The following is a 22,981-nucleotide window of genomic DNA, read 5'->3' as shown; positions in this document are numbered from 1 at the left end:
CATAGAAATAGAATGAACATAGAGGGTTCAACCTCTAACCCTGGCACTTTGACTGTAAAGTCATGGGTGCACACGCAATGGTGCCAGTGCAATCATTTCCATGGTAATGTAGAATGTTCATTCAAATTATGTTAACTGATGTGACTCGTGGAATATAATGTATTTTTTCTAATGTCAGTTGAGGTTAATCAACAAATCACATTACATATTGATGGGTACACTTTCTGCTTTTACTTCCTGCTTTGCTTCAATGGCAGCGTTTCCCAACTCCGTCCTCACAACCCCAAGGGGTGGAAATGTTGGTTTTGCCCTAACATCACACAGCTGATTCAAATTACCAAAGCTTGATGATTAGTTGATTATTTGAATCAGCTGTGTAGCGCTAGGGCAAAAACCAAAACGTGCACCCCTTGTAGTACCGAGGACCGAGTTTGAGAAACCTGTCCTATAGGTACATTCGCAATTATGCCATCATTTTATTAATTCTCTTTATATGGTCTCTGCTTTATGAATACAGGCCATTCCTGGCCCTCTCCTCTACTGGCGGCAGGTAGCCTAGTGGTTACGCCTCGAACCCACCTACAGTGTCATTGCACCAAACTCTATCCAGCACAGTGGAGGCTGCTGAGTGGAGGACAACTTATAATAACGGCTGGAATGGAGTGTTATGATCCGTCCTCCCCTCAGCAGCCTCCACTGACACAGCATCATCTGGATATGTGTTCAACAAAAGTTTCAACCTTCTCACCTTCTGCTGCCATTTCTGTCAGGCCGTCTTCACATACAGTTTGATGTAATCGTTCGATAAATCCAAGGTTTTCACCACACGGAACGCACTGCAGCGTTCCAGGGGAAATTAATGTACTTCTGGTGTACCAAATTGCAAAGATGGTGTCGTGTGATCGAGGCATTAGAGCATAGGGCCAGTAACCGAAAGATTGCTAGTTGATTTGCTGAGCCAAATAGGTGAAAAATATATCAATCTGTCCTTGAGCAAAGCACGTAACCCTAATTGCCTCAGTGTTGCCGTCAATAATAGCTGATCCCTGGCTGTGACCCCATTCTCTGTAGGATATGCAAAAAAGCATTTCCATTTCACACCAGGTTAATAAGGAATGGGCACAACATGAATCAATGTAATCCCTGGGATATGAGTCCAAAGGTTGACCCAGCATAGGCAGGGAAGAAATGAGGTTCCAAAAACAGGCAGTTAAAGGCAGAACTGTTTTTCTTCTGTGCTTATTTATATGGCTGTTGTAGCTGTTTCACTGAATAGAGAAGAGGTGGGCCTGTCTACTGTAGTAAAATGACTACTACTTTATCACAAGTAATAAAATGACATGTCACCAAAGCTCAGTAAAAGCAATAAATGCAATATCTCCAGAGAGATGCTGAGTGTGCCTGCAGGCTGCAGGTAGGCATATATGTGTTGCAACCAATGTTCCCTAAAAAAATGTCAAATTTCAGGTCTGCTGAGTGCAAACTTCAACACTGTGAAAATGCAACTTCCAGTGTTCCTGTGAACACTGAGGCTGTACCCGCTTTAAGATCAGTTTGAACAATGGCCAAGTAGGCTACTGTGGCTATTTGATCATAATGTAGGCCTTCCAGATTGGACTACCATCAAAATAATGGAGAAAATGCATCCCATAACATTTTAACATGGAAATAGCTGTTCTATCATTCAGCCTACAGTAGCAGCCAATGTGTGGTGTTCAATGTTGGCCTAGATTCTGAGACTTTTGAAAAAAAAATGCAGGGCTTGACATTAACCTGTTTATCCATTTGTCCTTCAGACAAGGTGACTGTTGTTATTGTTGTTTGGATGCAAGAAACCACTTTACAAAATCAAATGTATTATTATACCCATACCATTGTTATTACAGAAAATCAGACAATTACCTGGCTATCAGCGGAGCCTTGTCTGGCCAGCGAAAATTTACTGCCTTTAAAAAAACATGCTGATATGGCTGACTTACTTAAACAAATGTCTGGTTTCTCTACTGACAATTGAGATGTACAAACTATGGCATAAGGGGATGACGAGCGGATAAGAGGCATCCGTAATTTCGATTAAGACATTAATGAGAGAGCTAAGATGGACATAGCAATATAGCTATTTGTTCAGCACTTTTGAAATGTACAGCATCAGAATTCAGAACATGGACTGTTCTTACAGTATTCTCCCCTGTACACCAAGTCAGATCCGTAGGATAAATAAAGGGGGCATATAAGCACGAACAATGAAAGCTTACACCGTGTTGTGCCTGTCGCCTCCACTTGAACAGGAACGGTAGCATGGCGGGGTACCTGTGCTGCAAGGTGGGTACCTGGGGGTACTGTCATCAAACCTTTTGTCATCAAGTCTGGTATTCTCTGGATTTATGGTGGCTTTCCAAGACCAACTGGGGAATCATCAAAACAAGGTCGAATCATGACGTCAGTGATCTTAAGGATCTAGAAAGAGAACCCGAGTTCCCGACTTGAATTCCGAGTTGGATGACCGTTCAAAACGTATTTTTCCAGTAAGAGTCCCTTTTTGTTTTAGTTCCCAGTTGTCTTGAACTCACTGAAGTCTGAGATTTGCCTGTTCCGAGTTTCCAGGTGTTTGACTGCGGCAGAAGTCATGCTGGATTGACAGCATGAATGTTTATCCTTTTAAGCTTGAAAGGGGACCCCTTAAACCAAGACTTAGACCACACACCCACTCTACTGAATAGCAGGCTAGAAAATTGCTTTGCAACGCTGCAGTTAGCCGCACTGATTCCTTCAAACCACTCATTGTTGAATTTGCGATTTCCAACATGTTGTGTAATGTTTATGAGCACAATACGTTTTATCTATAATTTCTCTTCCTATGACAAGGATTGAAAAGGATTTGCCAGTAGATTGTCAAGTTTATTCATGATGAGGACTTCTAGCTTGCTAGCTAAGGTATGATGTTGACATGATCAGTCCAATCAAACCTACTGTAGATATAACGTGATTTGATGTCATTTTATCTGTGGCCAATGACCTTGAACCTTCTTGAACGGGCACTTCTAATGTAACTCTATGGCAGCACCCAAGGTGCTTGAATTTTCGAGCTCTCCCTGTAGAGTTTGCGGTGACGTAGTGTCCCCATGAGTGACAGAACACTGAGCTAATCACGGCGCAACTAGAGAACATTACCAACTCCATATTTTCCACTGGCTGCCCCACCAGCACAGAAAGCACTGAACTAGGCTGAAACACCTTACTCAAGAAAGCAAAAAAGAGACCATGTTTGTATGCAGCTTTATTAACTAAATTATTATTATATATGTTTGAAAACTGTTATGTGACACGTATTAATGTCAAAATAACATGCAAAACAAGCAACAACAAAAACATGTGAATATATAATATATATATATATATATTTTTAGCTCAACAGATGGGGCTCGAAACAGGGTCTTCCCCGCCTGCCCTGAATGATGGTTCGCCACTGAAATGATGATACACTGGTTGCAACAGTGTAGTTCCCACACTTGCGCCACTACAGCGGGAGCTGCTCACGTGACGCAAATATTGTCCTCCTATTTGTTTGCTTACGTGCCTCTACTGCCACACCTTCTTACTCGGAGAGATATATTAATCTGTTGCCCATTTGAGCTCCAGTCAGTTAGTTAGGAATACACATCTCCATAGGACTTTACGCATCTAGGCGTTTTAATGACTAACATGGAGGAGCAACGGTATCCGGTTAATATCCGACTGATTGGAGTAATGCACAAGGAGAAAAGCAAAGTATGGATACTTGATGCATGTAATACTACTGCTGCTGTTATGGGATATTTATCCAGATTTCTGCATGAGATGTTCAACTATTTTTTATGCCTGTTAATTCATCAGTTCCCGAAAATTGTTGAGTGCAATTAACTAAAACATTTATTTTGGAATTTGACAGCAATGATTTATACCAAAGATTTGATTGATATTTATAACTTTTTTTTCAAATGTCCAGATGTACATGACATCGGTACTTTGGTCAGATCAGAATGACATCATTGTTTACAGAACCTCAAGGACTTCAAGACACTTAATGTAAGTTACATCATCAACTACAATTCAAATTGTCTGATCTAATGTAGGCTACATAAATGCAAAATATAATATGGAGCCATGCTTTTCTTACTTATGCCAAACTTTTTATCCAAAACAGGAACAAATGAAGAAGAAATTCCCACCTGCGAACCCACTTAAAAAATCGGACAGAATTATTCCTAGATTTCGAGGTAGGCCTATGTTTTACTTTTAATATCATGTTGCCGGTTGATGTCCGTCATTTCTATCCTTTATATAACTAATAAGTCATTAATTAGTAATCGTCGTATATTCCTTCATCAGACTGGAGGATGAAGATAAACACAAAGAATAATGGTCCAAGCAAGTCGGTGGTCCAGCTCAAGTTTTTGGAGAAATACTGCAGCGAGCTCCTCAGTTGTGACCCGCGCGTCTCACAATGTCCTGAACTCATCCGGTACTTCCACCCCAAGGACCAAGATCTACAGCCAGAGTTTGCCAAGAATAGGTAGATTATAGTGAGCATTATGCACATTGCTTAGGGAATACCACTGTGTCCTGAGCATTACGCACGTTATTACGCACAAGTGGATCGACTTCAAATCCAGTGTCCCGTTATGTTTTGGTGATTTAATTCAGTACAATAAATAGTCATACATTTACAATGTGACTTCCTTCCTCAGTATCATGATCATGCCTTCAGAGGACTCCGCTGGACATGACAAGAGTGTCAACATTGGAAACGTTACGCAGCCGTTCGTAACAGAGGCATACCGGTGCATGGCACCCTATGAGACCAAAGACACCAAGAACCGTCCATTCAAAGTGGCCTTGGACGAAAACTTGGACGTGCTCATCAAAGACAAAGCAGGTGAGAGAACGTCTGCTGTGATTTGCCTTCCATAAAGTATAATGAACATGTATTTTCCTTTGTAATGAACATGTAAAATCGCATCACTTTTAATCTCTGCACGAATGTATTGATTCTGTGACATGTAATGGGTTTGAGAGAGCTGATCATAAATGTCCATCACCAGTCTAACCCCTCTCCCTCTGCTCCCAGGCTGGTGGCTGGTGGAGAATGAGGACAAGCGTATGGCCTGGTTCCCTGCTCCATACCTGGAGAAGGTAGAGGGGAATGAGGATGACGATAGTGACGAGTCTATGGAGAAAGTAAGAGACCATCATCTCTTATCCCTGACACATATGTATTTATGTTTTCTATAGCCTGGGAGGGGATCATCAGGGAATCATCTGCAAAAATGTTCACATCAACAAATATATAAAACATTCACATATATAGCTGATGCACCAGCGTCAAGACATATACACTGCAAATACTGTGCATGTACTGCAAGGTGTGGACCACCACTGACAGTATATTGCCATATATTGATGTTGCACCTATCATAACATTCTGAATCGCCCACAATAGGTGTGCTGTACAGTGCTGTCAGAAGCTACAAAGCCACAAATAGAGACGAGGTGTCTATGGACATTGGCTCAGTGGTGGAAGTCCTGCAGAAGTCTGACAATGGCTGGTGGCTGATCAGGTATGTTACTGAACAACACCTGTCTGACTAAACAGGAAGAATACAGTAGCTATAGCTGTAAAAGAGAAGCATGACTTCCAGACTGTCGGAACCATGGAATCAAAATGATTAGAACTCGTACTAATTCTATGGTCAGATGACAGAAAATGCATTGAGAGAACAGAAATTGAAAGGGAATTGAAAGTCATGGTGCAGACAGACATGCAGAGTATCATCGCCTGTCCATCAGATATCATGCGGAAACAACAACGCTGTAATTATCTCACTACATTACAAGTTATCATTAGTTGATTCTGAAGAACCCAATACCAGAGATAGCTGAGCCATTGTCTGCTCAATGCTCTTTTGAGACAACCTCTCAGCGTGTTCTGCCCCTATCATTAGAAAACAGTTGGTAGCTTCCCTTGGAAGTTGACGTAACTGAATTACTTAGCTGTTATCTTTTCACTGAATCAAATCCAAAGATTTTCTTGACAGTGGCCGTGTCATTGAACAGAACAAGGATATGAAAAGAACAGGATATGTCAATAACCTCATTTTGACAAAAATGCAGATATAACCGTCCAGACGTCAGTTCAACATCTAGTTTTGATTTACATTTGGTTGATTTGTCATCTAATGTGAATTCACCAAAAAATTGTTAAACGTTGGTGAAAAAAATACAAAATTCCCTTATATTGACTTTTTTCAAATCCAATCAGTTTTCCATGTTGATTGAACGTCATCACATGGAATTACGTGGAAACAACACTGATTCAATCAGTTTTTGCCCAGTGGGTTATAATCTCAAATTCTCATTTTGTTTCTTACTGCATACCTTTTTACTTACTAAACAGTACGTTCAAAATAGTATGTAGTAAGATTAGTACACAGTATGCAGTTTAAGTAAGTAGTAGCCAAGCTAGATTTCGGACACGGCCATTGACTTGTCAATTTAAGTGAAAGCTAGACAGACAAATGTGTACAAAGGCCACAGACTTGTCGTCTATCATTACCTAGGGTAACATATTGTACCAAGGCTTTGACAACATTGTGATTTCTGATATGAAAATCCAAACTCGTGTCAGTTTCCAATTTCTTCTTTCTCCTCTTGACAGATACAACGGCAAGAGCGGCTTCGTACCTGCCATGTACCTGCAGCCCTACAACAACCCCCGTGTCCGCCTGGCGGCTCTCAACCTGGTCCACAGCTCCAGCTCTGACCACACGCTGGCCGGACACTCCCACGAGCGCAGCCATTCCCAAGGCAACATCCTGCAGCTACCCGGCTCCCAACCTTCCACGCCAAATCAGCTCAAGCCTACCGACAAGCTCAAGTCTCATTCTTTTAATGTTCTAACTGTGCCTCAGCCTAGCCCTTCACCTGTGATGGTCACCACCCCCGCCCCGACATACCCTAGCAAGGGCACTCCAATGCCTACTATCATGGTGGAGGTGGACGGGGAGGTGGATAGACGCAAGCGCAGCCTCGCCGGAAGCATGGGAAGCGAGGGCAGCATGGGAAGCGAGGGCAGCATGGGAAGCGAGGGCAGTGACTTCAGCGACGACCTCAGTTCGTCATCCTGCAGCTCGTCACTCAACCTGAGCCGCGCCGACATGGACGAGCGTCTCCGGCGCGCCCGCACACCGCCGCCCATGGTGACCGACCGCCTCAACCCCGACAGCGGCGTGTTGGAGGGGAGGATGGTCCACGGAAGATCTGACCCAAACCTGTTCAAGATGGCCCCAACCACCCCCAAGGTGCCCCCCAGGCCCAGGGCGCAGGAGATCCTGACACGCTGCACTACAGTCACGCGCAAGAACGCCTCCAAAGCCAAGCTGTCGCCAGCGCCTGCTGTGATACTGAGCCGCTAAATTGGAGCAGTGTTGACCCAAAATGGTGGTGGGTCGGTGGGTTGTGGCCAGGACATGTGGTGTATTGATGGGTTCCAGGAAGAATCCAAAGGCTTAAGCACAGAAAGTCACTGTACTAGAAGCCAGACTGTGGGACTTATCTGTTATGAAGTTACCTGAACATGATTACACTGTGTTTTAAAGTGTTTAACTGCCTTGGGGCTGGTCATGTAACCATGAGTTGTGATATGGGAGGAAGAATCATACATTACTGTAATACTCTGAGTCACATATTGAGTCTTTATTTTTTTAATGTGGAAGTTTACTTCTTGCTCTGTTCATCAGGCCTACTACTTCCATGCACCTGGAGATGGATACTGATAACTGCATTGTAAACATTATTTTAATGCTGTCTATTAATTCAGGATTTATTTGTGGATGAACAAATATTACGGTTAGGGGTTTACTGTCATTTGTCTACATTCCTGTTTTAATGAATCATTTCTCTTCACTTAATGTGAAGTCAGGTCATATACTGGTATAATTAAAATATACACTTTTGTGAATAAACATTCAGTAGCAATTTAGATAGAAAAAAAATTACATTTTCTGTGATTGTCATGAATTAGTGTCTTCTATTAAATCCTAAAATGTGTTTTCATAGTTTCCACTGTATAGCCTTTTAATCTATGGATCTCTATTTTTCCATACTGGAAAACTGTTATTAGCAACTATGGTTGATTCCATATCATATTGTACTGCAAACTGCAACAAATTGTAATACATTATTATACTAAAATAACATATCTTGTACTGCAAAAAGCAATAAATTCTAATACTAAAATAACTTGTCTGCCTCTTTGAATGGAGAAAATATCCTGATTTAAACTCAACAGGATGTTGTGTGTGTGTGGCATACGCCACTGGTACAGATGACACTGGTTCCATCTCTTTTCATCCATAGCAAAGCACCCAATTTCTCTTTCTTGGAGTCACCATTTCTATCCACCGCTAGCTTACTATGAATTGTACTCTTACACTGTTAAAGCTCTCCCCGAGTCCACTGGTTTATACTGTTCGAGCTCTCCCTGAGTCCACTGGTTTATACTGTTCGAGCTCTCCCCGAGTCCACTGGTTTATACTGTTCGAGCTCTCCGAGTCCACTGGTTTATACTGTTCGAGCTCTCCGAGTCCACTGGTTTATACCAGAGATCCCAGACTTTAATCAAATGTGACAGACAGATACACAGGGTGACAATATGCTGGACCAGTCTAATGTGGCAAAGGAATGAAGGCTTGACCTTTTCACCCTTTCCTGTGTCGTGGTTTATGCTCCTATGGGAATTTTATGTTAAATAAGTTAAGTTTAAACATACTCTTTTACATGAACATATTGGTTGATGTTTAAAATGAATACAAACTTATAAAAAAAAAGAGCACAATAAATACAAGGCATACATTTTATTCCAGATGCATTTGTAATCATGACAAACAAAATGTTTATGTGGAAGAGCAGGACTGCACAACAACATACAAATATAAAAATTCACAAGCACTGGTTTCTGTTGAAGAATGGGGAAGAAGTTACGGGTAGAGCCTCGACAATTCCTGACCTCTAGTAGCAGGCTTCCACTAGGTACCATTAGTAGGCTTCCAATAGCACCCAGAGTTTTTCCCGATGAGCTAACATGGTGAGGAAAAACTTGTGGCACTATTTATGAAAAATGACACGTTTTTCCAAAATGGCTGCCAGCCAGGCCTATTGACCTCAAAACCAGTTTATTATAAAAGGTCATTCAGGACCTGCTTCTCTGTCTGTCAGTGTCTATAAAGCCACACTGTTGCTCCAGGCAGTGGTCCATGCTGAAGGAGACTCCCGCAGGTTCACACTCAGGCATCCTTAGTGGGCTTGATGTCAGACAGTCTGCTATCAGCTGATGATTGCTTGGAGGGGTGGAAGGGACGCTGCAGACAGGAGGATCTTAGCCTCTGTTTGGTCTCCCCGGTCCTCCTCTCTTGAACTCTCCTCACTGCCAGAGTGATGGTTGCCATTTTCTTTTCCGTTCTGTCCATTTTCTTCCCTTTGTCCCCTGACTGAGGCTTTCCTGGTGATACTGACTTCATCATCATCATCATCATCATCATCATCCTCCTCCTCCTCCTCCATGTTGGCCGGGCAGTTGGTATCTTCCTCGAGACCACCATCCTCCTCCGCCTCTCCCTCATTCCATCTCTCCTCTCCATCCCCCTGTTCCTTAGTCCCATCTCCACCCTCACCTGGTCGCTTGTCAATCATGAACAGAGGGTGTGGCACCTGAAGAGAGGTGGTGTCCATCTCCTCATCCTGCGAGTCCATACTGTAAAAGGATATGACATCACACATCAGCAACAAACAACAAAGGAGGTCAAATATCCATATAATTCACGTGTCACACAGACCCATGTTTGCTCTGTCGTATTTCCTGAAGCTGGACTCTAGCTGGATTCTTATTGGGTCTTAAGACCATGTTGAAGAATTAGGCTCTGCTGCATACTTCCTGTCACATCATACATTAGGGTACTGCAGAAGACCTCTTTATGCTTAACCCATGAGAATGACTTTCTAGATAATGACTTCAAATAATCATTCTTCAAACCTGACCTACAGCCTCATTCTTCCAGACGTTTCAGTGTTGATTTACCATATTGGAATTTACTCTCCATGGTACAGTATGTGATTGAACAGCCTCTGATTGATCTCCTGCTGCTTCCAGTACCTGGTTATCGCTGTTAACATTCCTCAATAAGTTTGTTATTCATCATTACAGTGCTGACAAAGCTTATAAACGATGTCCCAAATGGCACCATATTCCCTATGTAGTGCACTACTTTAGACCAGAGCCCTAGTGAAAAGCAGTGCACTTGTATATAGGCAATAGGGTGCCATTTGGGAAGCAGCCATAGAGAGGGAATGTGGTTTCAGAATGAAGTCTACTACAGTACTTACAGTAAAAACCTCAGTTTGGTTACACAGGTATTGGTCTCAAACCACAGATATGTGAAAGTCATCTCTCTTGCCCAGATACATTCCTATGAACGACAACAGCCATTGTTCTAGACTCAGATTAGATCTAGAGCAACCTTCGCGTGGCATACTGTCAACGCTGATAGGTCGGATGACTGTGTCTTGCTACGAAATTACTTAGAAGGCTACAAGGAAACATGAAATCAAACAATTGAACATGTCTTTCACTTCAGAGAAGCGAATCCTAACAATTGCTTAAGTCGAATTTCCACTTCAGTCAAAGCAATGATATTGATGGAAGACTAAGTGAAACACACTTAAGTGTATGTTAGAATCTGTTTTAGGGCGAATCCTGTCATCGCTATCAATCCCTATTAAAATAAACTCGAAACAATGAAATGTGTTTTGTTATTCTGAATCTTTCTAAAAGCAATGTATTTGAAAAAACATTTGAAAGTCATTAGGCAAGGCTGTGTAGTGTTAGTATAAGCCCTGGATTGTGATTGGTGGGTGTTGTGTTTAAGGCCCTCCCCTGGTCACCCTCACCTGGCTGGAGCTCCTGTCACTCTCATCTTCTGCCACATGTAGTCCAGGAACATGGAGGCCTGCAGCAGACGGCCTATCCTTTGCATGTGCCTCTCTGCGGGGACGAAGTGTCAAATCAAACAAGGGAACTGTATCAACAAACACGTAAAGATGCGCACACACAATCAGCAGACACCATCACTAACACACACAATCAGCAGACACCATCACTAACACACACAATCAGCAGACAGCATCACTAACATACACAATCAGCATCACTAACATACACAATCAGCATCACTAACACACACAATCAGCGGACACCATCACTAACACACACAAACACACAATCAGCAGACACCATCACTAACACACACAATCCGCAGACAGCATCACTAGCACACACAATCAGCAGACACCATCAATAACACACACAATCAGCAGACACCATCAATAACACACACAAACAGCAGACAGCATCACTAACACACACAAACACACAATCAGCAGACAGCATCACTAACACACACAATCAGCAGACAGCATCACTAACACACACAATCAGCAGACAGCATCACTAACACACACAATCAGCAGACAGCATCACTAACACACACAATCAGCAGACAGCATCACTAACACACACAATCAGCAGACAGCATCACTAACACACACAATCAGCAGACAGCATCACTAACACACACAATCAGCAGACAGCATCACTAACACACACAATCAGGAGACAGCATCACTAACACACACAATCAGCAGACACCATCACTAACACACACAATCAGCAGACACCATCACTAACACACACAAACTGCAGACACCATCACTAACACACACAATCAGCAGACACCATCACTAACACACACAATCAGCAGACACCATCACTAACACACACAATCAGCAGACACCATCACTAACACACACAATCAGCAGACACCATCACTAACACACACAATCAGCAGACACCATCACTAACACACACAATCAGCAGACACCATCACTAACACACACAATCAGCGGACACTTTCTCTGGCATCAGTGGTTTGATTCCTTCACTATTATTCAGAAATTAAAACATCATACATCATCTGCATGGAGGTAGTTGTCACGTCTGGCATGAGTCTATACATCAATGTGACTAACACACACACCCCACCTCACCAGTGTAAGGTATGAGTCCCTCCAGGTGTGCGCGTGCTCCTTGGTACTGGAGCAGCTCTTCAGGGGAAAGGTGTGTGAGCATCACCTGGATCACAGCCTGGGCGTCCAGACAGCTCCGGGCGTTGGTGTTCCACACAGCACAGTAGCGCAGCATAGACTCTGGGGGGGAGGGGGGAGTAGAGAGAGTCAAGGTTAGGATCACACGGACCATTAACATACCAGGAACTTTATCACGGGCCATTACCATACACTGAGCTTTATCACAGGCCATTACCATACACAGAGCTTTATCACGGGCCCTTACCATACACAGAGCTTTATCACGGGCCCTTACCATACACAGAGCTTTATCACGGGCCCTTACCATACACAGAGCTTTATCACGGGCCCTTACCATACACAGAGCTTTATCACGGACCGTTACCATACACAGAGCTTTATCACGGGCCATTACCATACACAGAGCTTTATCACGGGCCCTTACCATACACAGAGCTTTATCACGGGCCCTTACCATACACAGAGCTTTATCACGGGCCCTTACCATACACAGAGCTTTATCACGGACCGTTACCATACACAGAGCTTTATCACGGGCCATTACCATGTGGCTCCATCACTATATTGAATACCCACCAAGCACAAAACGTTTTCAGAATGTTCTGCAACGTAGTAAAAACGTTTTTTTGGGGGCCAGCTTAGTATATCCCAATCCTTTCTGACCTCACCTTTCTGGTCCTGACGCAGCTTCAGCACAGTCTTCTCCAGCTGCTTAGCACCATCTTCCCCCTGGCGGATCGCTAGAGGCCACACAGGAAAGTCACGAGTTCACAGACAGTACACACAGAGTAACCCACATCAGATATAGAAGCCTATGATCCTGGCACACATAACCAGGGTCATGGTACACCATACATAACCTAAGTTCAATGGCCAGTCTATTAAAGACTTACATAACTGCAACTTTCCCTACAAACTGCATTACTTTTGACCAGAGCTCTATGGTGAGCAAAAGTAGTGCACTAGATAGTAAATAGGGTGCTATTTGGGATAAACATGGAACCCTAGTCTCTCCCATACAGTTATTTTAATGGATTTTAACACTAGAAGTGCCGAGGCAGTCATTTTAACTACATATGAATTTAAAATGTGTATATACATATGCCATTTTTAAAGCCATTACCCTTCAGTTCTTGACTTGTCCTAAATAAGTATTTTTAACACACGTATGTTATATGTTGTTAGAATTTCAATATGTTAAACAGAATGTGTTCTAAGTAGTTTTAAGAGGACATGTTGTTTTGGAGCTGCACTAGTGTGTTGACCATATACACATGATGTTCCCAACACCAAAATGCCTAAACACTGAGTACGTGAACACTCCTGTGTTTATAAACTGTACCTTCATTTAGCACAGAACCTGATCTCTCTCAGGCCATGTTCAATAGGCACGAGACGGAAGTAAACGGCCCGAGACGGAAGTAAACGGCCCGAGACGGAAGTAAACGGCCCGAGACGGAAGTAAACGGCCCGAGACGGAAGTAAACGGCCCGAGACGGAAGTAAACGGCCCGAGACGGGCTGGTACTATCGGAACTTGTAAAATAAGAAATCTAATTCTTGTTGTGCAACGTTTTGCCCTAATGAACACCACCCAGTCTCTCTCATCCATGATCAATACAAGGAATGTCTAAAACAAGTATGTTCCAATCTTCTTTGTTTTGATAAACAAACACCAAAGTGTACCTATGCACAACTATCTATGTTTTGGCTCAGAAGAAGGTCAATGTAGGGAACATAAAGGCCTGGAATGTGGGTAGAGTGATTTATTTGCTCCATTTAGTCTATTTGCCTCGAAGGCCTTGGTGTCAGACTGTCAGAGGACCTGTCTGTATGCAGGTCACGTCATCCATTAACTTAATGACAGAGAGGTTTAGAGAGTCTGAACTGGTTACTGAGTAATGTTGCTCTAAGTAGTCCTCGTTATGTAGAGTTCCCACAGGTCTAGTCTACACTAGTGCCTGGAGGACTGAGGGAGTACTACAGAGGAAACAGTAGGATAATAGGTAGTGACAGGGTGGAAGGTGAGTGACAACATTAGCAATGTGGAACCCAGCAGCTATTTCTGGAGATGTGAGGAAGAATCTGGATGATCAACATGCTGTATGTACAGTGTGGAGAAAACATGTGAGAGACTAGAGACAGAGGGTAGAGAAATGTACCTTTGATGACGTGGAGCACGGTGTGTGTGTGGATGTGTAGTAGGATATAGAAGAAGCGAGAGAGGACAGAACTATACCTTTAATGACTTTGAGCACAGTGTGTGGCTGGTCCAGGGAGATGGCCAGGCCCAGAGCCTTCAGGTACTTCTTCTCATGAAGCAGGTTAGACAGCTCCTGTTTCCTGCACAACACAACAACACACCACTACATCTGAAAGTAGAAAAAAAACGGGTCTGCGTTCATTACGCACAAAACAGGACTGGGACAGTGAGGGACCACCTGGATCTGTCCAATAAGAAACGCACATCTTTGTTTCCCATTGCAAAACGTCTTAAAACGTTACCGTGCCCTAATAAACACAACCCAGAAAAGACGCACAAACACGCGCATGCAACTCCTATGGTCATTGTCATATTATTTCTCTCTCTGGCATCAGTGGTTTGATTCCTTCACTATTATTCAGAAATTAAAACATCATACATCATCTGCAAAGAGGTCAGTCCATAGGAGTTGCTGTCTTCTCCTAAATGTTAAGGAATCAGATGAAGTGGCAGCGACGTTCAGAAACAAGATATATTACACGCTCATCGTCACACACCAGCTCTTTATTTAGCCGGAGGCTGTTTCCTTAAGACAGAGGTAGAATTTCTGCAGCCATTAGCTCAGCTGGGTGGTCCATGCACAGAGGTACACTATAGTGTATGAGAAACCAGTGGTTGGTGGACAGTCTTATCAATCCCCGTGGTTATCCTTACATATGGTTCCAGACAACAGGTCGTGACTTTTAAAAGGAACACTAACAGGTGGACCAAAGGAAGACAACATTTCTATGCCTGGACCTCCACCACTCCGTGTGTGTGTGTGTGAGATTAGAAGTATGTAAATAGGACATGTTATCCACCTGGACTTCTGACCTCTAGTGTGGTTAGGCAGTGGGCAAACATTGGTCTAACAAACCCTTGATCTGTAGATATTGATCAGCTGTTGGAAGAAAGAAAGTGGGTCATAGTGGTTAAACTCAGAATACTAACCCCCTCACCAACCACAATCCTAAACTAAACCACTGACCCTAGTTTAACCACTGACCCTAAAGTGAAATGCTGACACTAAAATTAACCATTGACCCTAGTTTAACCACTGACCCTAAAGTGAAATGCTGACACTAAAATTAACCATTGACCCTAGTTTAACCACTGACACTAAAATTGACCATTGACCCTAAAGTGAAATGCTGACACTAAAATTAACCATTGACCCTAGTTTAACCACGGACACTAAAATTGACCATTGACCCTAAAGTGAAATGCTGACACTAAAATTAACCATTGACCCTAGTTTAACCACTGACCCTAAAGTGAAATGCTGACACTAAAATTAACCATTGACCCTAGTTTAACCACTGACCCTAAAGTGAAATGCTGACACTAAATTAACCATTGACCCTAGTTTAACCACTGACCCTAAAGTGAAATGCTGACACTAAAATTAACCATTGACCCTAGTTTAACCACTGACCCTAAACTGACCACTGAAAGTAAACCAAATTCCAGTTCCAAATTGTCCTCATTGAAAAGCATTGAATAATTGGAATTTCAGTGCATTTGCTGAACCACCTACATTTAAAACCTATATGCACTGTATGTCCCAAGCAGAAAATCAAACCCTCAACCTTTGTCTATCAGCACAATGCTCCAACCAACTGAACCATCTGTACTAAAGGATGTTTTAATGCCCAGTTGATATCTGTATCGAAGGTGAAGGATGTTTAATGCCCAGTTGATATCTGTATCGAAGGTGAAGGATGTTTTAATGCCCAGTTGATATCTGTATCGAAGGTGAAGGATGTTTTAATGCCCAGTTGATATCTGTATCGAAGGTGAAGGATGTTTTAATGCCCAGTTGATATCTGTATCGAAGGTGAAGGATGTTTTAATGCCCAGTTGATATCTGTATCGAAGGTGAAGGATGTTTTAATGCCCAGTTGATATCTGTATCGAAGGTGAAGGATGTTTTAATGCCCAGTTGATATCTGTATCGAAGGTGAAGGATGTTTTAATGCCCAGTTGATATCTGTATCGAAGGTGAAGGATGTTTTAATGCCCAGTTGATATCTGTATCGAAGGTGAAGGATGTTTTAATGCCCAGTTGATATCTGTATCGAAGGTGAAGGATGTTTAATGCCCAGTTGATATCTGTATCGAAGGTGAAGGATGTTTTAATGCCCAGTTGATATCTGTATCGAAGGTGAACTCACTTGAGTATCTGGTCTTCCTGCTTCGCCTGCTCCTCTGCCTGCTCCACCTCGGTCACGTCCTACAGGGGTAAGGCACACACAATACATTTATCATGTCACTCATTCAATTGATACAACAACATAACTGTCTGGCTAAGTAACAGTTCTAGATTTGCCATACAAATATACCCCCAGTTTTAAAGACATATAGCATCTAGTTTAAAACTTAACCTGAATCACTAGAAGATCTAGGATGGGTGTGACAATAGTTGGAATAGTTGGAGTACCAAGACACTCACTAAGCTAATTTACATTAACTCAGTATTCACACCTTTCATGAATCCTTTTCATAAAGATCTGAAACGCAATGGATATCACAGCCAAGTTCAAAATCCAGTCTGGTGTCATTTCTGAATCGTTCTTGGCATGAAGTGGCACACGAGGCGTTGCCTGGTTTCATTAGCTTCGAGGAACACTTATGTAACAGGCTGAATTCCCATCTTTCATAATACAGGCAGGTATGCAGCATACAAAACAATGGGTGACCATCTCCATGACTACTTTTTACCACTGCATCCTGGCAGATGGAGGTGTTATATAGACCGCATGAAGACCTTTATTTACCACTGCACCCTGGCAGATGGAGGTGTTATATAGACCGCATGAAGACCTTTATTTACCACTGCACCCTGGCAGATGGAGGTGTTATATAGACCGCATGAAGACCTTTATTTACCACTGCATCCTGGCAGATGGAGGTGTTATATAGACCGCATGAAGACCTTTATTTACCACTGCATCCTGGCAGATGGAGGTGTTATATAGACCGCATGAAGACCTTTATTTACCACTGCACCCTGGCAGATGGAGGTGTTATATAGACCGCGTGAAGACCTTTATTTACCACTGCACCCTGGCAGATGGAGGTGTTATATAGACCGCATGAAGACCTTTATTTACCACTGCACCCTGGCAGATGGAGGTGTTATATAGACCGCATGAAGACCTTTATTTACCACTGCACCCTGGCAGATGGAGGTGTTATATAGACCGCATGAAGACCTGTATTTACCACTGCACCCTGGCAGATGGAGGTGTTATATAGACCGCATGAAGACCTTTATTTACCACTGCACCCTGGCAGATGGAGGTGTTATATAGACCGCATGAAGACCTTTATTTACCACTGCACCCTGGCAGATGGAGGTGTTATATAGACCGCATGAAGACCTTTATTTACCACTGCATCCTGGCAGATGGAGGTGTTATATAGACCGCGTGAAGACCTTTATTTACCACTGCATCCTGGCAGATGGAGGTGTTATATAGACCGCGTGAAGACCTTTATTTACCACTGCACCCTGGCAGATGGAGGTGTTATATAGACCGCATGAAGACCTGTATTTACCACTGCACCCTGGCAGATGGAGGTGTTATATAGACCGCATGAAGACCTTTATTTACCACTGCACCCTGGCAGATGGAGGTGTTATATAGACCGCATGAAGACCTTTATTTACCACTGCACCCTGGCAGATGGAGGTGTTATATAGACCGCATGAAGACCTTTATTTACCACTGCATCCTGGCAGATGGAGGTGTTATATAGACCGCGTGAAGACCTTTATTTACCACTGCATCCTGGCAGATGGAGGTGTTATATAGACCGCGTGAAGACCTTTATTTACCACTGCACCCTGGCAGATGGAGGTGTTATATAGACCGCATGAAGACCTTTATTTACCACTGCACCCTGGCAGATGGAGGTGTTATATAGACCGCATGAAGACCTTTATTTACCACTGCACCCTGGCAGATGGAGGTGTTATATAGACCGCATGAAGACCTTTATTTACCACTGCACCCTGGCAGATGGAGGTGTTATATAGACCGCATGAAGACCTTTATTTACCACTGCATCCTGGCAGATGGAGGTGTTATATAGACCGCGTGAAGACCTTTATTTACCACTGCATCCTGGCAGATGGAGGTGTTATATAGACCGCGTGAAGACCTTTATTTACCACTGCACCCTGGCAGATGGAGGTGTTATATAGACCGCATGAAGACCTTTATTTACCACTGCACCCTGGCAGATGGAGGTGTTATATAGACCGCATGAAGACCTTTATTTACCACTGCACCCTGGCAGATGGAGGTGTTATATAGACCGCGTGAAGACCTTTATTTACCACTGCACCCTGGCAGATGGAGGTGTTATATAGACCGCATGAAGACCTTTATTTACCACTGCACCCTGGCAGATGGAGGTGTTATATAGACCGCATGAAGACCTTTATTTACCACTGCACCCTGGCAGATGGAGGTGTTATATAGACCGCATGAAGACCTTTATTTACCACTGCACCCTGGCAGATGGAGGTGTTATATAGACCGCATGAAGACCTTTATTTACCACTGCACCCTGGCAGATGGAGGTGTTATATAGACCGCATGAAGACCTTTATTTACCACTGCACCCTGGCAGATGGAGGTGTTATATAGACCGCATGAAGACCTTTATTTACCACTGCATCCTGGCAGATGGAGGTGTTATATAGACCGCATGAAGACCTTTATTTACCACTGCACCCTGGCAGATGGAGGTGTTATATAGACCGCATGAAGACCTTTATTTACCACTGCACCCTGGCAGATGGAGGTGTTATATAGACCGCATGAAGACCTTTATTTACCACTGCACCCTGGCAGATGGAGGTGTTATATAGACCGCATGAAGACCTTTATTTACCACTGCACCCTGGCAGATGGAGGTGTTATATAGACCGCGTGAAGACCTTTATTTACCACTGCACCCTGGCAGATGGAGGTGTTATATAGACCGCATGAAGACCTTTATTTACCACTGCACCCTGGCAGATGGAGGTGTTATATAGACCGCATGAAGACCTTTATTTACCACTGCACCCTGGCAGATGGAGGTGTTATATAGACCGCATGAAGACCTTTATTTACCACTGCACCCTGGCAGATGGAGGTGTTATATAGACCGCATGAAGACCTTTATTTACCACTGCACCCTGGCAGATGGAGGTGTTATATAGACCGCATGAAGACCTTTATTTACCACTGCACCCTGGCAGATGGAGGTGTTATATAGACCGCATGAAGACCTTTATTTACCACTGCACCCTGGCAGATGGAGGTGTTATATAGACCGCATGAAGACCTTTATTTACCACTGCACCCTGGCAGATGGAGGTGTTATATAGACCGCATGAAGACCTTTATTTACCACTGCACCCTGGCAGATGGAGGTGTTATATAGACCGCATGAAGACCTTTATTTACCACTGCATCCTGGCAGATGGAGGTGTTATATAGACCGCATGAAGACCTTTATTTACCACTGCACCCTGGCAGATGGAGGTGTTATATAGACCGCATGAAGACCTTTATTTACCACTGCACCCTGGCAGATGGAGGTGTTATATAGACCGCATGAAGACCTTTATTTACCACTGCACCCTGGCAGATGGAGGTGTTATATAGACCGCATGAAGACCTTTATTTACCACTGCACCCTGGCAGATGGAGGTGTTATATAGACCGCATGAAGACCTTTATTTACCACTGCACCCTGGCAGATGGAGGTGTTATATAGACCGCATGAAGACCTTTATTTACCACTGCACCCTGGCAGATGGAGGTGTTATATAGACCGCATGAAGACCTTTATTTACCACTGCACCCTGGCAGATGGAGGTGTTATATAGACCGCATGAAGACCTTTATTTACCACTGCACCCTGGCAGATGGAGGTGTTATATAGACCGCATGAAGACCTTTATTTACCACTGCACCCTGGCAGATGGAGGTGTTATATAGACCGCATGAAGACCTTTATTTACCACTGCACCCTGGCAGATGGAGGTGTTATATAGACCGCATGAAGACCTTTATTTACCACTGCACCCTGGCAGATGGAGGTGTTATATAGACCGCATGAAGACCTTTATTTACCACTGCACCCTGGCAGATGGAGGTGTTATATAGACCGCATGAAGACCTTTATTTACCACTGCACCCTGGCAGATGGAGGTGTTATATAGACCGCATGAAGACCTTTATTTACCACTGCACCCTGGCAGATGGAGGTGTTATATAGACCGCATGAAGACCTTTATTTACCACTGCACCCTGGCAGATGGAGGTGTTATATAGACCGCATGAAGACCTTTATTTACCACTGCACCCTGGCAGATGGAGGTGTTATATAGACCGCATGAAGACCTTTATTTACCACTGCACCCTGGCAGATGGAGGTGTTATATAGACCGCATGAAGACCTTTATTTACCACTGCACCCTGGCAGATGGAGGTGTTATATAGACCGCATGAAGACCTTTATTTACCACTGCACCCTGGCAGATGGAGGTGTTATATAGACCGCATGAAGACCTTTATTTACCACTGCACCCTGGCAGATGGAGGTGTTATATAGACCGCATGAAGACCTTTATTTACCACTGCACCCTGGCAGATGGAGGTGTTATATAGACCGCATGAAGACCTTTATTTAGCTGAAGGCTGCTTCCTTTATGCAGAGGTCCCTCACGTGCACACAAACACGTGCTTGCACACACACGTGCCAACTCCTATGGTCATTGTCATATTTTTTTTCTATTTTTCTCTCTGGCATCAGTGGTTTGATTCCTTCACTATTACTATTACTATTAGAAATTAAAACATCATAAATCGTCTGCAGAGTTAGCGGTCACGTCTGGAGTTACTATGACAATAGGAGTTGTCTTCTCCTAAACATCAAGGAATCAGATGAAGTGGCTGTAACATACAGCACATGATACAGTACAGTCATTGCCACATCAGCTTTTCACTTGATGTTTCCTTAAGGTACAATATCTGTAGAATAACCACAGCCATGAGGTCAGCTGGGTGGCAATGCTTCCAAATCATCATCATGAAACCTGTCACCAATGCCTAGGGGAGTTATACCTGGAAATGACATGGTACTCACTGAGGTTAACAGGAAGTAATGCAATGGTATGAGCTCTTTCCATGACATAGACTGAAGTGAAGGTTAGTGTTTGATAAGATTAAAGACTCTCTCGGGGAACCACTTCACTCCCTGCTGGCTTCAATGCTTCCTCTCTCTGTGCCTCTCCTTTTCCCCCTTCATTACAGCCTGACTCACCACCGTCTCACTACAAAGAACATTTATTTTGTTATGAGATCTTATAGTAGCCAATCTTTTGATTATAGCTAGGTTCATTTCAGTCAACTACTCCTGCTGGGGGTCAGGCTCTGTTCAACGTTAGCTTCTAACTTCATCCTTCTAGCCGGCTAGCTACCGGGCTAATAACCAGAGCCCTTACCAGGCTAGACATCTCACTGAAGTATCAGCGACTATTTACCAGTTGTACACTCATTCTCTGAGAGGCAGGGAGGGGTTGTTTGGTGGGTGTCTGTTGACACGGCAGGAGTTGAGGGAGGTTAAAATCATTTCCACTGTGAGCAGAGTCTCTCCGCTACATGCCACTGTAGGTCTGGGCTGAGGTAGTTGATTTCACCTCTCGGCCCATGCTATGTCGTGGGTAGTGTTTCCCGTTGGACAGAGTAGTGAATGAATGCACTGCTAACAAGGCAAATCTGGGGGAGCAGGCGAACATAACGAGCATGATGAATCATTCATGATTCCAGTCATTCTCCCGATAATTACATTTTTAAAAAGGTTATCAAACGCTATTTCACAAATAAAAAGGTGCGTAAACAGTGTTTACCCTCCACTACATCCCTGGTTGGATTGTTTACCCTCCACTACATGCCTGGTTGGATTGTTTACCCTCCACTACATGCCTGGTTGGATCTAGCAAAACACAGTCAATATCTTGCCAGGCAGGATCGAATCTACATTTCCCGGCATTTTAGCTATGTGACGTTTGGTGGCGTCTAATCAGTCAGCTCTGTACCGGCCTGGCTAAGTGGCAGTGTTCATTTGACCTTTATTTAACTAGGCAAGTCAGTTAAGGACAAATTCTTATTTTCAATGACGGCCTAGGAACAGTGGGTTAACTGCCTTTTTCAGGGGCTAACAGAGTTTAACCTTGTCAGCTCAGGGATTTGATCTTGCAACCTTTCGGTTACTGGCCCAACGCTCTAACCACTAGGCTACCTGCCGCCCAGTGTGGGTGGAATGAGAGAGCTCACCTGGCAACTAGAGCACGAGACAGGGATGGAAATAAAACTCGGTAGTCTGCCTGGAAATTAATTTGCAAGACCAATACATTTTTCATATTTCATCATTTTCTGTTCTCCTTTCAGTACCAACTTGAGAAAATGTCATATTTTCAAGGTATTCCAGTACTTCAATTTCAGAGTGCCAAATTCATGTACTTTAAGCACCTTGTGTG

The 22,981-nt window shown here is 43.4% G+C and overlaps 1 protein-coding gene and 2 pseudogenes across 2 annotated transcripts in view; 1 reads left to right on the top strand and 2 right to left on the bottom strand.

Annotated features, from left to right (window-relative positions):
• LOC116359856 (transducin beta-like protein 3) overlaps positions 1-761 on the bottom strand; it is an 18,756-nt pseudogene extending 17,995 nt beyond the window's left edge. The window contains exon 1 of the transcript XR_004206789.1: positions 749-761. The product of XR_004206789.1 is annotated as a transducin beta-like protein 3 (transcript). The remainder of the gene's footprint in view (positions 1-748) is intronic.
• A 2,867-nt stretch (positions 762-3,628) lies between these two features.
• Positions 3,629-8,277, top strand: LOC116359982 (NADPH oxidase organizer 1-like; annotated as a pseudogene).
• Positions 8,278-8,876: 599 nt separating this feature from the next.
• Positions 8,877-22,981, bottom strand: part of LOC116359978 (transducin beta-like protein 3) — a 34,262-nt gene continuing 20,157 nt past the window's right edge. Inside the window, exons 18-23 of the mRNA XM_031814256.1 lie at positions 16,611-16,669; positions 14,434-14,537; positions 12,864-12,935; positions 12,136-12,294; positions 10,981-11,074; positions 8,877-9,787 (exon numbers count right to left, since the gene is read on the bottom strand). Coding sequence (XP_031670116.1) covers positions 9,361-9,787; positions 10,981-11,074; positions 12,136-12,294; positions 12,864-12,935; positions 14,434-14,537; positions 16,611-16,669 — 915 coding nt within the window. The 3' untranslated portion in view covers positions 8,877-9,360. The remainder of the gene's footprint in view (positions 9,788-10,980; positions 11,075-12,135; positions 12,295-12,863; positions 12,936-14,433; positions 14,538-16,610; positions 16,670-22,981) is intronic.

The sequence above is a fragment of the Oncorhynchus kisutch genome, unplaced genomic scaffold, assembly GCF_002021735.2.
Source record: "Oncorhynchus kisutch isolate 150728-3 unplaced genomic scaffold, Okis_V2 Okis06b-Okis10b_hom, whole genome shotgun sequence".
NCBI lineage: Eukaryota > Metazoa > Chordata > Actinopteri > Salmoniformes > Salmonidae > Oncorhynchus > Oncorhynchus kisutch.
The sequence above is the reverse complement of the archived record's forward strand: the minus strand, read 5'-3'. Positions and strand labels throughout refer to the sequence as shown.